The sequence below is a fragment of the Globicephala melas genome, chromosome 5, assembly GCF_963455315.2.
Source record: "Globicephala melas chromosome 5, mGloMel1.2, whole genome shotgun sequence".
Taxonomy (NCBI): domain Eukaryota; kingdom Metazoa; phylum Chordata; class Mammalia; order Artiodactyla; family Delphinidae; genus Globicephala; species Globicephala melas.
In genome coordinates, this window is record NC_083318.1 from 43,298,230 (window position 1) to 43,312,834 (window position 14,605).

At 41.3% G+C, this 14,605-nt stretch overlaps 1 protein-coding gene across 1 annotated transcript in view; it reads right to left on the bottom strand.

Moving 5' to 3' along the window:
- Nucleotides 1-219: 219 nt before the first annotated feature.
- TAPT1 (transmembrane anterior posterior transformation 1) overlaps nt 220-14,605 on the bottom strand; it is a 65,517-nt gene continuing 51,131 nt past the window's right edge. The window contains exons 10-14 of the mRNA XM_030864273.3: nt 13,552-13,611; nt 13,102-13,170; nt 9,448-9,524; nt 6,159-6,319; nt 220-3,267 (exon numbers count right to left, since the gene is read on the bottom strand). Of these exons, the coding sequence (XP_030720133.2) occupies nt 3,050-3,267; nt 6,159-6,319; nt 9,448-9,524; nt 13,102-13,170; nt 13,552-13,611 (585 nt within the window). The 3' untranslated portion in view covers nt 220-3,049. The remainder of the gene's footprint in view (nt 3,268-6,158; nt 6,320-9,447; nt 9,525-13,101; nt 13,171-13,551; nt 13,612-14,605) is intronic.

Here is a 14,605-nt window from a genome sequence, read left to right on the forward strand (position 1 = left end):
CAGCAGTTGTGGCTCGCAGGCTTAGCTGCTCCGCGGCATGTGGGATCTTCCCAGACCAGGGCTCGAACCCGCGCACCCTGCATTGGCAGGCGTATTCTTAACCACTGTGTCACCAGGGAAGTCCCTCTTATTTTTTTCTATTTTATGGAAGCACTGTGAAACTGCTATACGATTATTTTATTTCAAGCAAATCCAATAGGAAAAAAAACCAGATTTACATTAAGATGTTAAAGAACTATATTTATTTTAAAACTGAAATAGACCTGAGAGATCATTTGGTTATTAGGCAACTTGCCCACAGCAGCTGTTATTTCACTGACTTGTTTACTATCAGTCCTCCCCAGGAGGGCAGGGACTTTGGTTCATTGCTGATTCCAGCAGCTAGAGCAGTTCCTGACACATAGAAAGTGTTAATAAATCTTTGTTGAAAGAATAAATAGATGGAACTGAAACAGTCCAAAATGTAGTGATTTTAAATTATTTTGTGACTTTATATCCATCTCTGCTGAGTTACCAGGGATGGGAGGAAAATTTCTGAGGTTCTAACAAGTTTCTTCCATGTATATGTATAAAGAGTATAAAGTCTAACTGCTAGCCGAAGTACAAGAAGTACAAAGAAAATTTGGACAAGCTCTGAATGACTCTTGGTGTTTATACTTCTATCCCAAAGAGAAAGCTAAGAGTCTGACTTACGTTGTGCCTCAGATTTTTTTTTAACCGAAGTACTGTCTTAAACTTGACCCCCAGATATGAAAAGCACATGGTGTGACATTCAAATAGCTGCAAAATGAAGTACCTTAATTTGCTGAGAGATATTAAATGGTCTATGATCAAGACCCAGTCTATTTTTTTCCTCCAAAGACAAAAATCAAACATTTTTCTCCCATTAAAACCAAAAGAATAATTCAAATTAGACAGTCCTGTCACTTGTGAATTGGAAGTAAATTCTTATTATAGAGTGGGAAATTCACTCCACTGAATATAGTAGTAAATATTATTAAAATAAATTCAGTGACCTTTTTAAAAAAGATTATAAAATTGAATTTATTGAGTTTCACACAAGATGCACTTATAAAATTAGTACTGAATGCCATTTTAACAGAGGAAATGAACATTATTCCAAACTCCCAATATATTCTGCCAAAAAAAGATCTTTCAAAAATGACAGCACAGTAACAGAGTAATTCAAGCTGAACTGAAAGATATACCCAAATCATATTTTTGCTCTGATCAGGGCTATGTTTGGCAAAGTTATCCCCAAACTGTTCCCATTCCTCACAGACACTGTTCTTTATGTTGGTGAAGAGAAGATGGAAAAAAGAATAATAATCCTAAAACGGGCCTTCACTGAAACATACACAAAACAATTTAAAGTCTTTCATCTTTAAGTTAAAATAATTCCTGGTTTCACAAAAGCATTTCTGTACAATTTTCTTTTTTACCCTACATAAATGTTAATTTCGATTTCTTTAGCTTTAATGTAAAACATTAAAATCCACTTTTGTTTTTTCAGAGGAACAAGCCAAAGCATTAAAGCTTGCTTTTTCACATTTCACCCAGGAAACAGACAAACCAGCTACAATTTACCTTCTGCACGTCAAGTGCTGGAAATATCAGCACAAGAGCTGAACTTTAAAATGAAAACTTTAAAATGAAACCATCAAAGGAAGTTAACAGTTAACGGTTAACACCTGGACATTCTGAAATTAGACCCTGTAAAATTTTTATAAAAGTGCAGAAAGGTTCCTCAAGGTAAAATGTGGTGGAAAATAACCTGTCCTATGACGTGGGCCACAAACCGGTAATTAAGCAGAAATGGAATACTGATCTCAAACAAAACCAAAAAGCACCTTTTGGCCGCTGTTCCCAACATCCCCGCACAAACACCTGTCCACACCCAGGCAGCCACCTGAACGCCCCGAACACCCCACTTCCCTTCCCCCACACAGCCTGCCCAGCCCGGCACAGGTGCACGTGACAGCCACACCTCCCCACACAACACAGGCCCGCCCAGGCGCAGGCACACAGACAGACCCACCCATGCACTCCAGAAGCCGGAGCAAGATGCTGCCCCATCTGCTAGAAGATGGACTTCAAAACTGTTGCTTGGAAAACCCACTTGAAGTCGACACCTTTGAATTTTGTATACTGACAGTTCTTCAGCCTGTTCAACACCAAATCCTTTTAACTGTAACAGTTTAGGAAGCAATTAATTAGTTTAAAGTGAAACCAGTTAACTACAGTTAAAGTTAACACTGCTCCGCTTTCTCAGCACAGGAAGTGGCTTTCTGTAAGGGAATTCCTATTTTATCCACTGCAATGAAACAATACACAGCTCACGTTTGCTGTAAAGAGTAAACTGAAAAATTATGAAACATTTTCTCAGTGATGCATAACCTTCATTAATTAATATTTTTTAAATAAACTGGCTTAGGGTCTTTTATTTTTTCTCTATAAAGTGCTACTATTCATCATGTCTTATTTAAGGTAGTTTTTTATTCTGATTAATTCAGGTACATCTTCAAAGATTATTCTGGTGGTAAGAACACTTGACTTAAGTTTAAATATTATTATTATTTTTAATGGTTTGGCAGATGAAGTGACGTTTGAAAACTGTGGAAACAGAGTGAGGCTGGAAAGGGAGCATCGTGCTAAGAGCTTCACAGTTTTCCAGGTATATCCTTATACTGAAGAGGACTCACATCAAAATCCGATCTTCTGGAAGCACAGATTGACAAAGCAAAAGTGATGTCCGTGTTGCTCCTGTCGGGCCCAGAGAGATTCTGCTGCTTTGCCAAGCAGCAGGAACTTTTCCTAATCCGTCAAGTTTTCCAAGGAGTCAAGGCTGGAGGTCACTGTTGGCGGACTCACGTGACCTGACCTTCAGCCAGAGCACATCACTGGAAGAAGGACACTAAGATTTGCTTTCCATTAATAATTTAAGTTCTTAAATAAATATTTAAGTGCCATTTTCAGCATCTGTCCATCCTGGTAGCACAGCATCTGCTGCCCCGGGACTCTGTATCTTTGGCACACGCAGCTACAGAAATCAGTCAATTCGGTTTCCACAAATTGTGAACCTGTCTATCTCTAACAAATCTTTCTTTGAGGATCTGTGTTTTAATTCAGAGTTTTCTTGCGTTATGTCCTTCTCGTCACCATCTGGAGTTGTCAGGAACTGATCAGAATTGCTTGTCACAAGTAGTGGTATGACATTTTCCTTCTGATGAAGAGGCTGGCTGGTGACCGAAGCAGACAGGTTTTCTTCTGTGGAAAAACAGATTCATTTAATTAGAAAAGGGTTTCCCCCCAACTTATAATAACCACAAGCTTACCAATATAGTGGTACTGAAAAGAAATGTTGATTATCCACGCTTTTGGATAAAGCGAGTAATAGCCAGACAGCATGCTGTATACGCCCCAGAGTTTATAATGAAACTCAGAGGCTACACTAGTTCTGTTTCCTCATCCAAAAGTTTATATAAAAGCTATTATGTGTATCATGTCACACAAATAACACTGTTACCTGATTCTGGAAAGATCAGAACTCCTATGTAACAACCCTCCTCCTATAAAACCAATAAGAAGATTGTTGCCAGAGCTGAAAAATTAACATTGTTTCCTAAACTCAGGACATCAGGGCTAAGGAGACTCTAATCCATTCCACCTCTTATGTGAAGTCACATTAGACATGGTCAGCATTTCATGTCCAGGAAGTCCAAATCAGAAGTAAAAACAAATCAATGGACAAAACCTCTAATGTGTATTTTGGGCCATGGCGATCCTGAGCCTGGCCTGAGGAGCAGTGGTCTGGGGGCCTGGACCCACCAATCCCCGAGTCATACATTCAGTCCTTATAAGAGCAGCTTCATCAAGGTAAGGATGACATACCACAAATGGTACATATTTAAAATGGATAATCTGATGAGTGTTGACACATATATACACCTGTTGAAACCGTTGCCACGGTTGAGACGATGAATCCATTCATCTCTCTGGGTCGTCCCTCCCTCCTGCTGTCCTTTGCTTCTTTTGGAACATGATGGACTCCATGCTGTCTTGACAGCCAGTCCCTCTGTTCACATGCAAATTGGGCCCGAGCTGTCTGACTTGCAATATCTTCCTGAATGGTCTCTGGCCAGTGGTCTCCTGACCTCCAAAACATCCTGACCAGACACAAAGGCACTCGCGCAAAATGCACTTCTTATTACGGGGCTCTGGATCCAGTGAACTTGAACTGCAGTGCGCGCTACAGGTTTTATCCCCTCTTCAACTGGAGGCTTCTTGAAAGCAAGACTGATGGTTATTAGTTTCTTACTGTGTTGAAGGAGCCTAGCCTAACAGAACACATATGGACCCATTATGAACTATCCAGGTAGCTGAAACGAATGCAATCCCATATCACCAATAGTACTTACGTGTTCTTTAAAATTAAAAATTATTTTCAAGTTAATCACAAGTTTCTGTTCTACTTTAAAATAAAGCATACATGACGAGCATGGCTCTCTCTTCAGACTGGCCTCCGGCCCAGCTCTAGTCTCATCTCTTATTCCTTCCAGAACAAACTTGACACCTGGACTACTGACCCACTAGTTCTCTTCTGTTTCAGGCCTCCACGATTCAGCCCACGCTGGTCCCTTTCCTGACGTGCCCCGATCTTCACCTGGGCCTATTTCTTTTCACCCTTCAGGATTTAGTTCAGGCGTCACCACCTCCAGGAAGGGCCCCTCTCCTGTGCCCTCCACGCCCCTGTCTATAACCTCACTCACCAATTTGGATTATCCACTTTTGTTGTCTCCCCTGTCAGTCTGTGAGGCGCTAAAGCATGATTTATTTACCTTTCTATCTCCAGCATCTCATATACTACCTGTCACACACATTGCCCCAGTTCTTCCTCCAAATCTTCCAGGCCAGAAGCCCTGGAATCATCCTCAACTCTTCTCCCACGGCACAACCTCACTGGCAAGCCCTGGGCCCCTCCTAACCTATCCAGAATCTGGTCAGCCTGCCCGCTCACATGCTGACCCATGCACTGAGCCAGGCAGCTCCCCACTGGCCTACACCTCTGGGCTCACCCTTCTTTTCTTTTTTTTAAATAAATTTATTTTATTTTTGGCTGTGTTGGGTCTTTGTTGCCGCACGTGGGCTTTCTCTAGTTGTGGTGAGCGGGGGCTACTCTTCCTTGCAGCGCGTGGGCTTCTCACTGCGGTGGCCTCTCTTGTTGCAGAGCACGGGTTCTAGGCACGTGGACTTCAGTTGCTGTGGCTCGCGGGCTCTAGAGCGCAGGCTCAGTAGTTGTGGCACACGGGCTTAGTTGCTCCACAGCATGTGGGATCTTCCCAGACCAGGGCTCGAACCCGTGTCCCCTGCATTAGCAGGCGGATTCTTAACCAGTGCGCCACCAGGGAAGCTCTGGGCTCACCCTTCTTGAGGTTAATTTCCACAAAGACTGAAAACAGTCCTTTTAAAATGTCTGCTGGATCGTGTCACTCCTCCGCTCCAAGCCCTGCAACAACCCCTTCACACAGGAACAGCTGAGATCCTCACGAGAGCCCACAGGGCCCTGGGTGACCCGGAGCCCTGGGCAGTCTCTTGGACCCCCTTCCAGTCCCTCCCGATCCCGGGGGAGAGGCTGTCCCTTGACACGCCAAGCACGTTCCTGCCTGGGGCCTCTGGACGCATGGCCTGTGCCTGGGAGGCTCCTCCCTGGAAGGCTCGGTCTCTGCCCGGATGCCGGCTCCTCACGGCTGGGGAGTGCCCCCAACTCCCACCACAGTCCCTCTCCTGAGTCTGCTTTAGTTTTCTCCACAGCACTTACAGCCACCTGCCATAGTGCACATCCATTCCCTCTCTCTCCCCGATGATCCAGCTCTGCCTGCCCCACTGCTGTATCCCTGGGCCTGTCAGGTAACAGGTGCCCAATAATCATCTACCGAACAACCAACGAAGGAGTGAAAAAGCTCGGAGCACTGCGTTAGGGGCACCTGTGATGAGATCCACAGCATAAACATTAAAAATCAACAGCTAAGCAAAGTGAAATCCAATCTTGAAAGCACTGCTAAACATCGACTGAACAGTGATTTTTTTATTAAGTGGAGTTCAGACAATTAATTCATTATAGAATGATTCATAGAAGTGATAAAAAGAACCAAACCTACCTTGAGAGGGTTTACATTTATTTTGTGATTTACTGGATGGTTTGCTGGGAGCGCTGGTTGGGGGAGGGTTAAACAACTTTTCTTCCATTTTGGCTTCCTTCACGTACTGGCATGATTTTCCCAACAGGACAATGCTGTTCAGTACTTTCAGAGAAATCAACCTAAAACAGGAAAGAAATGACCAACTACTGTTGGAGTCCCTCTCAGTCACTGGGCAGGTAGAGGGGAGGGGGAGAGAGGATGACCCAGGCGCCGCAGGGCCCAGTTCCTTATGCAAAACCCGAGATTCTGGAGGTTTCTTTACCACGGGGGAACATTTTTGAAAAACTCGCTTAGTCCTCTTTATAAGAAGAAATTATACTTAGAAGTCTCATCTGGTTCTAAATTGACATTTATTCTTTTATTACAAAACAAATACATATAGCAAATGCAGATGAAAAACAACAAAAACTTATAATGCCACACTCCAGTGCAAATCACTGTGACATCTGGTATATTATCCTTCAGTCATTTTTGCTCTGAATGTACATCTATTCATACTTCTCACTGTCCAGAAACGGGGTCTCTTCAGAAGGCAGTAGGGGATTGGAGTTCAGAGCGAGTGCAGAGACTCCAGGGGCCAAGTGTTTGAGTTCGAATCCTGACTCCACTGCTCAGGATCTGTGTGGATCTGAGTGAATTTCCTAACAGGTTAATCCATAGAGGTGATTTCAGTAAGGTGCTCAGAACAGTGCTGAGCACACAGACACGCCAACAAAATTGGTTATTTTATTCCCATCGTTGCTGTTGACATGACAATACATCATGAATATTCTCCAGAACCGCTGGTGTTCCTTAATGACATTATCTTAATGGTCTCACAATGCTTCACGATATTGGTTATCATATAACAAAGCCCCTCAAAGCCCTTAATTTCTGGTTACTTAGGCTATTTCTAATATTTTGCTTCTATTAAAAAGTTTCTGGCTAGGAAAACTTACGTTAGATCTGTGTTTCCTTAAGATAAATTCCAAAATACATAATTACAGAAGTGGGATTTCTGGGCCAAAAGGTATATAATCTTTTTAGGCAACTGAAACAAATCTGGCAAAAATTCTGAAAAAAACTCTTCACACTGGTATCGTCACACAAATAGGGGCCCTTAAATGGCACAACACCAAGGATCTCACGGTCAGTTCTACAGTGAGTGAAGATGGGGGTGGCTATTTCTTAGGCCTGATACGAAATCCTGGTGGTGACACGGAACTACGCACCAGTGAGGGGAAGTCCGAAGAGGGGCGTGGAAGGAGGTCAAACAAGAAGCAAACAGGCTTCCTTCACTCTCCCTGGCCTCCCCACTCCCTACTCCGGAGCACTGAGGGCCTCACAAGGACCCAAGGCTGCAAGGACCTTCCGCGTGCATGCGCCACTCTTCCAGGTTTACCGCCGGCCCCAACTTCCCCCGCCCTCCTTACTCAGCCCTTCCACTGCTTCCTTGACACCACTAGGGGATGTCTAGGAGGATCTCAAGCTTACAAAACCCAAACAGGACTCTCGATTCCAGCCCCAACCCTCCAAAAAAACCAAGGCGAACCAGCCCCACGTGTCTGTCTTCACCGGCTTCCCCATCACAGTGGACGGCCAGCCCATCACCCTAACTGCCTGAGCCCCACACCCTGTGATCACACTTGGTGCTTCGTGTTCCCTCTCGCCTCACATTCACAATGCATCAGCAAGTCCTGCACATCTCCACCTTCAATGTATCTCTAGTTGACAGATTTTTAGCGCTCACTGCCACCATTCAACTCCAGCTGTGGTCACCTTTCTGGGGAACGACTGGAGCAGCTTCCTGACCTCGCCTGACTTGTGCTTCTCTCCTTGCTACACTCCAGTCCATTCTCTGCACAACAGCCAGAGCGGCCCTTGCAAAAAGCCAGATGGGTCTAGCCCTCTTGTGCTCACAAGACTCCAGTGGTTCGCCTCCCTCAGAGCTGAAGCCCAGGCCCTTCCCGGGGTCTGCCGGACCGCCGGCCATCCTCGCCCACGCTCTCTGCCTGGCAGGGTGGAGATAAACAAGGAATGATACTAAGAACTTCGCAGGGCAGTGTGAGCATCTGTGCCAGGGAAGGAGGATCTCACGTTTTTTAATGGCAGTAGCTGACGAAAGTTACCTTAATACAGTAAAGCATTTCTATGTTCATTCAAACAGTAAATGGTATGCAATCTGATCAGAACCACATCTTGCTTTGGACATCACTGACACTGGCCGCGTAGCCTGAACGCGGCACTGAGGGCACAGAAAGTTTATTTGTAACTCACATACTTGGTGGAGACAGTGAAAACTGACTGCTCCTGGGCTCCTGACACCTCTGGAGCACCTGCTGAGTCAGTTAGCAGGCAGACAGCAGTGTAGAAAACACACTCAAAACGTGGAACTGGAAATACCCACATGTCTCTGGAAAGCGGACCTCGTCCCAGGGGCAGATTCTGGGTGAATCTCTGGCTGAGGTCACTACCGCTCCGCTTACCCTCTCCTCACTTTCTCCTCTCGAGACACTCAGTTCTGACTGCCGCACAGAGCACGGCTCCTGATGCGCCACCTGATGCGCCACTGCACGTGAGCACAGGGACCAGGGATGGGGTCCCTTTCTTCTAAAGTAAACCTAAACCTAGGCGGGGCTACTTTATCATAAATTCACGTAGTGAAAAAACTAGCAGTGGCAAAAAATGCCTTTTTATATTATTTTCTTCATACCGCTTATTACTATCTTAAAGTATTTTAGTTGTTAATTTGTTACCCTTTGTCTTTCCCAACAAGATATAAGCCACGTGAGACCAACAAATCTGCAGATAAAAGTTTAACCAGTCACAGGCAGAGAAATGATACACTTCTGCATCTCCTTTGGGTTTATATGACATAGGCCTAGAGCATGCTAAATAATCAGTATGGCAAATATAGTAGAAACAAAGATTTTTTTTAAAACAGAACAATATCTGATTACAATGGCAGATTTTATCATAAAACATGGATGAAACTTAAGTCCTAGGCAGAAAGGGCTTTAAATGATTTCACTAAAAGATTAAAATTAAATCTAAAGTGCTATTAATACTACTACCAAACAGCATATTTAATTTAACTAGAATTTAACTGAGTCACAAATACATTTGGAGATACATGCTGTCAAGGGAGACCCCCAAGACAGCTGGGATGGGCATATTGTTATGATTTAGCTGCTATTAACTTCCATCACATCTTGCATTTATACTCTACTGTATAACCAAAAACATATTCAAGAATGGTTAATCTTACCCGAAATAGAAGAGTATGACACAGGCATAAGACAGGATTCCTTGCACTTTAATTGAGCTTGTTACAACTCTGATGAGCTAGCCAGAAACAAACCAAAACAACAAAACACATAAACAAAACATACAAACAGAGTTATTAGTTAATATTTAAATAAAGATTTCTCCATGTGGATTTTAACACTTTGGGCACATACCTGTGGCCTTTGTCTAAACTGAAGAAAGCAGCTCTAGTTTTGTTGATTCATATCAGAATCTGGCTGCTTGTGAAAGCTTCTGTGGTAGATTTGGATTCTTTAGACAACTGCAGGATGGCTGTGGCTAATGCCATGTTCAACTGCTGACTCTAAAGTCAGACACTATACCTAGCTCATGAATGACATGTTTACCTGTATGTTAATACATAGATGCAAATCAGCTGACTTTTAACATAAAAATTATTCTGGAAGATACAAATGAATTCATCTTGCTGCATGTGTCCCTACCAGAACTAGAAGCACTTAGTGGGCACTTCCCTTGCTCCTGCTGTTTCTGTCCTTTTTTCTTTGACTCTCTAAGAACCCCCAATGACTTGCAGGGGAAGAGGGAAAAGGGAACCTTAGGGGGTTTGTACTGTTTAAAAAAACTAAATACTATTGCAAAATTAATTACTTAAAGGCCAGAAATGTTCTGCCTCCTTTGGATAGTTATGATTAAACACCTATTTTCTTACTTATCTCACAGAAACATAGGAGTAACAGCACTATCCTTGGAAGTTTGCTGAATAAATCTGGTGGGATCTGTTGCTGGAAAATGTTTACACGTTATAAGTTCAGCTTAATAATGAGCCCACATATTAGGGTATGGGGGACTGCTATGTGAAAATAGAAAATCAGGGAAAATAACTGACCTTATCTAGTAATGTTATCATCAAATGGAAGGGTCTCTAAATAAATATCATAAGATACATTTTAAATGACATTTAAAAAATGCTTTTAATAGCGTTTCCCTGGTGGCGCAGTGGTTGAGAGTCCGCCTGCCGATGCAGGGGACATGGGTTTGTGCCCTGGTCTGGGAGGATCCCACATGCCTCGGAGCGGCTGGGCCCGTGGGCCTGCGCGCCCGGAGCCTGTGCTCCGCAACGGGAGGGGCCGTGGCGGTGAGAGGCCCATGTACCGCAAAAAAAAAAAAAAAAAAAAAAAGCTTTTAATAAAAGAGCAATTGGGAGGAGATAGACAGAATGGACTGCCATATATTCAATAAAATTTCACGATGAGGAAAGATATGGAAGTCGTCATCTCTGTCACAGTCTCTAATGGGGAAATGACCTGTCGTACAAACGTTTGTGATGGAAAGTAACATGGTTCTAGAATTTTATTCATTAATATGAAAGGCAAACCAACGATCACATTCAAGGCTTAAACGACTTCATTTTTACCCAGTATATTATTAGGTAACTTTAAGATACATGTGTCCCAAGTCCAATTTCCTTGAGACCTTAACATATGATTTATTTTACTTTTCTTGGATATGAATTCATTCTAGGACCAACGGTAACATTTACAAGGAAACACTGCCACTCTTGGCCTTAATTAAAGAATTATCTTAGTTACTGAGGCCTCAGCTTATTCTTCAGGGCCCCAAGATTTCTGCCAAAGCTAGGGTGTCGTTCTGGCGCTCTGTGAGAAAAGCGCTGCAAAAGAAAACCTGCTGGATCCTCGCATAACTACGTAATCCCCCTCGCATAACTACGTAATCCCCTTTGAAACTACAGGAGGTTTCCCAGAAGTGTTCTGCTAATCAATTATTAATTAAACTTAAATCTTTTCGTATAACAACCATAAAAACTTATTTAAAGAGTAAAACAAAGACTGAAGAAAAATCTAAAAAATCTACTAATTTAAAAAATTCATACTAATTACGAATCGAGTTTTCTGGCAAATAAGTTACTAGATAAATAAGTATTATTTGGCAAAGCAGGGACACACTTAAATCCAACCACTTAACCAATCCTTTAAAAAAAAAAAAAGTCAGGCAACCTAGGTTTATTCTCACACCGTTGTATCCTTTTTCCAGTTGTAGAAAACAAATGTAGAAAAATTTTAAATTCTATTTCATCAATCTCTTACACCTTTAACAAATAACTTTACTCTTGAAAAATTTTCTGTTTTTCCAAAATTCTAGGAGCTCCTTTTCCCAAGCAAAAGAAAGTTGAATTAGTTAGTACATAATAAAAACAAGCTCCTAATACAACTGAAAACATTTAGGATGTGGTTATTAGAAGAGTCCTGCTGAAGTTTAAATAACATTAAATCTATTAATCATCCATCCTCTAAAAAAAAGTTACGCAAGCTGGTCAAAACTACAGTTAGTATAATCAACAACTTCTTTATACCTCTCTTAAGTTAATTTCTATGGGACTCTGCATTATAAGAGAACTTCAGATGTCCTTTGACAAAAAGATGGCATTTGTTTTGATATGAGAATAGGTAGCCAAAAAGGAATATAGGGACTTCCCTGGTGGCGCAGTGGTTAAGAATCCGCCTGTCAGTGCAGGAGACACAGGTTCGAGCCCTGGTCTGGGAAGATCCCACATGCCGCAGAGCATCTAAGCCTGTGCGCCACAACTACTGAGCCTGCGCTCTAGAGCCCACGAGCCACAGCTACTGAAGCCCGTGTGCCACAACTACCGAAGCCCACGCACCTAGAGCCCATGCTCTGCAACAAGAGAAGCCACTGCAGTGAGAAGCCCATGCACCCCAACTAAGAGTACAGCCCCCACTTGCTGCAACTAGAGGAAGCCCGCGTGCAACAACAAAGACCCAACACAGCCAAAAATTAAAAAACAACAACAACCCCCCCCCAAAAAGAATATAATCATATATAAGTGCAGCCAGCAAATCTTAATTAACATTATTACAGCCTTAATTAAATATTATAGTAACTATATGCAAGGCTGTTCTGAGCAATTCATTAAAATATCAGAAGTTGATGACTAATTTTTTTGGTTGATCTAGTAAATTTCAGTGCTATTATTTAAAAAATATATATGATATTTCCTGTGTATAACAGTAGAAAATATCCTTGTAAAAACTTTGGAAAAAATTTAAGAAGTAGTGCTTATAACGAACACAGAGTATTTCTTCATTTGTGCATACCATATTTATCTATTTCATCTGTTGCCAAATTTTTACTACTATAAATGCCACTGCAATGCATAACCTTGCCTATAAATCATCATGTGCCTTTTATAACTATTTTCTTAGGATAAATTCCTAGAACTGGAATTACTTCATCAAAGCATAATACCGTCACAGTGCCCTTCAGAAACGCTGGATCAACTTATACTTCCACCAATATGTGTTACAGTGGCCACATCAATGCCAACCACTAGGTATTTCCACTCTGAAAGAAAAATCGTTGCCAAATGAATAAGCAAAAATGAATATTCTCCTTGTCAGGAAAGCCATTACATAAAATAGAGCCTTAATATCATTTACCTATTGGATGGCTCAAAATCCAAAAGGAAGATACTATAAAACAAAATTTCCTTCTAAGTCATGTACCTTTAATTTTTATATCAAGTCCTTTTAAAACAAACTTATTGATAATCCATTTATTAATATTCCATAATGACAGTCATCTCGTCATAAAAAAGGGAAAAGAAGTATGGACTTACTAAAACAGCTAGTGGGAGAGGAATAAACCCCATCCTCCGTGCCACGGAATCACTGTAATCAGTATATGCCTAGACAGAGAAAGGAGAAAAGGATTTACGGGATTAAATAGCATTTTAAAAGTACAATTCACTCATCACCAGCAAATGTTATAAACAGGTGAGGCTGTGAGCGAGAACCTAGCACCTATAATGTAATTTAATAAAATGATGTGGCAATCTAAGTGTTCATAAGAAGTTTAAAATACAAAGTTGCATAACTGTTACAACACTGCAGAAACCATACCCTATGTAATGTTACATATTAGTATTATTTTTATTATTTTGTAAACATTTAGGGTCAAGAACAGAGATAAGTAGGAAGTTTACCTAGCTTTCCCTTAATTAATATCCCATGCTGAATTAAACCATTGTTCAGTTAACTTCAGACTATGTCTTCAATATAATACTCACATTTTTCTGTCGACTGCTAACAAGGTCAAAAGCAAGGCTGGCTCTATATTCACTGTAGACCTAAAGACAAGTAAGAATGAAATATTAAGTAATATAGTGCAAACATACAACGTGGAAAGATTTACCTTGTAGATAAGACGTTCAATAACTAGCCAGAAAGAAGGTGCTACTAACTAAGCGACATCTGGGTAGTTTTTTCTCTTATTCGTTTTCCTACAATAAGGGTAAAACATAGCCTCAATTCCCCCAGCTGGTAAGTTCACAGGCTTTGTAAAGGTTTCTCTTAAAGAGGGATAAATATTCAACGATTATGATCCTGAGAGTTTAGAATCTGGGGAGGAATGGTTATATTTTAAGTAGTGTAAGGCACAGAAAATAATTCTGAAAATTTAAATTAAATGAACACTTTAAAAATTATTATTACTGTATATCTAATGATAATGATGCCTTCTTAGAAAAATGAACGCTAAACATAATATAAAGCTGAGTTAGAGAACATAGTTATGAAGGCACTAGTATTCCACTAAAAACTGCACGAAGTATTAGAATCAAGCCTATTAGTTTTGACTTATGTTGCTGAGAAAATGATCCCATGAAAAGGGATTCTTGTTTGGAGGAAGCCAAGAGAGTAAAGGGTAAAATTACTTTATCACCGTTTATGCAAAAAAGTGCAAAATTATATTTTATTCAAGTATATTAAAACATTCAGAAACCCCATAATCCAATCATCACATTGTAGCAGCTGCAACTGCATTACATTTTAAGTCTTTGCCTTTTGAAATAATACGCATCAGAGTTAAGACAAAGCACAACCAAACCAAATCTAGATAACTGGTGAAATTACTATTCATTTTGGGCCTGAGGTAGGAATGAGGACTGCACTAGAAAACTTGCCTACGTTTTGTTTACAACAAGCCTAAAGCCCCATTTCTATTTCTGGAAATTCTACAGAATACCTCGTTATAATATAAAACAAATCTCTCAAAGTTCCAGCAAATGCTTTCACTAGAAAAATATAACATAAGGCTCTTGTCTTCTAGGACTTATCAGAAAC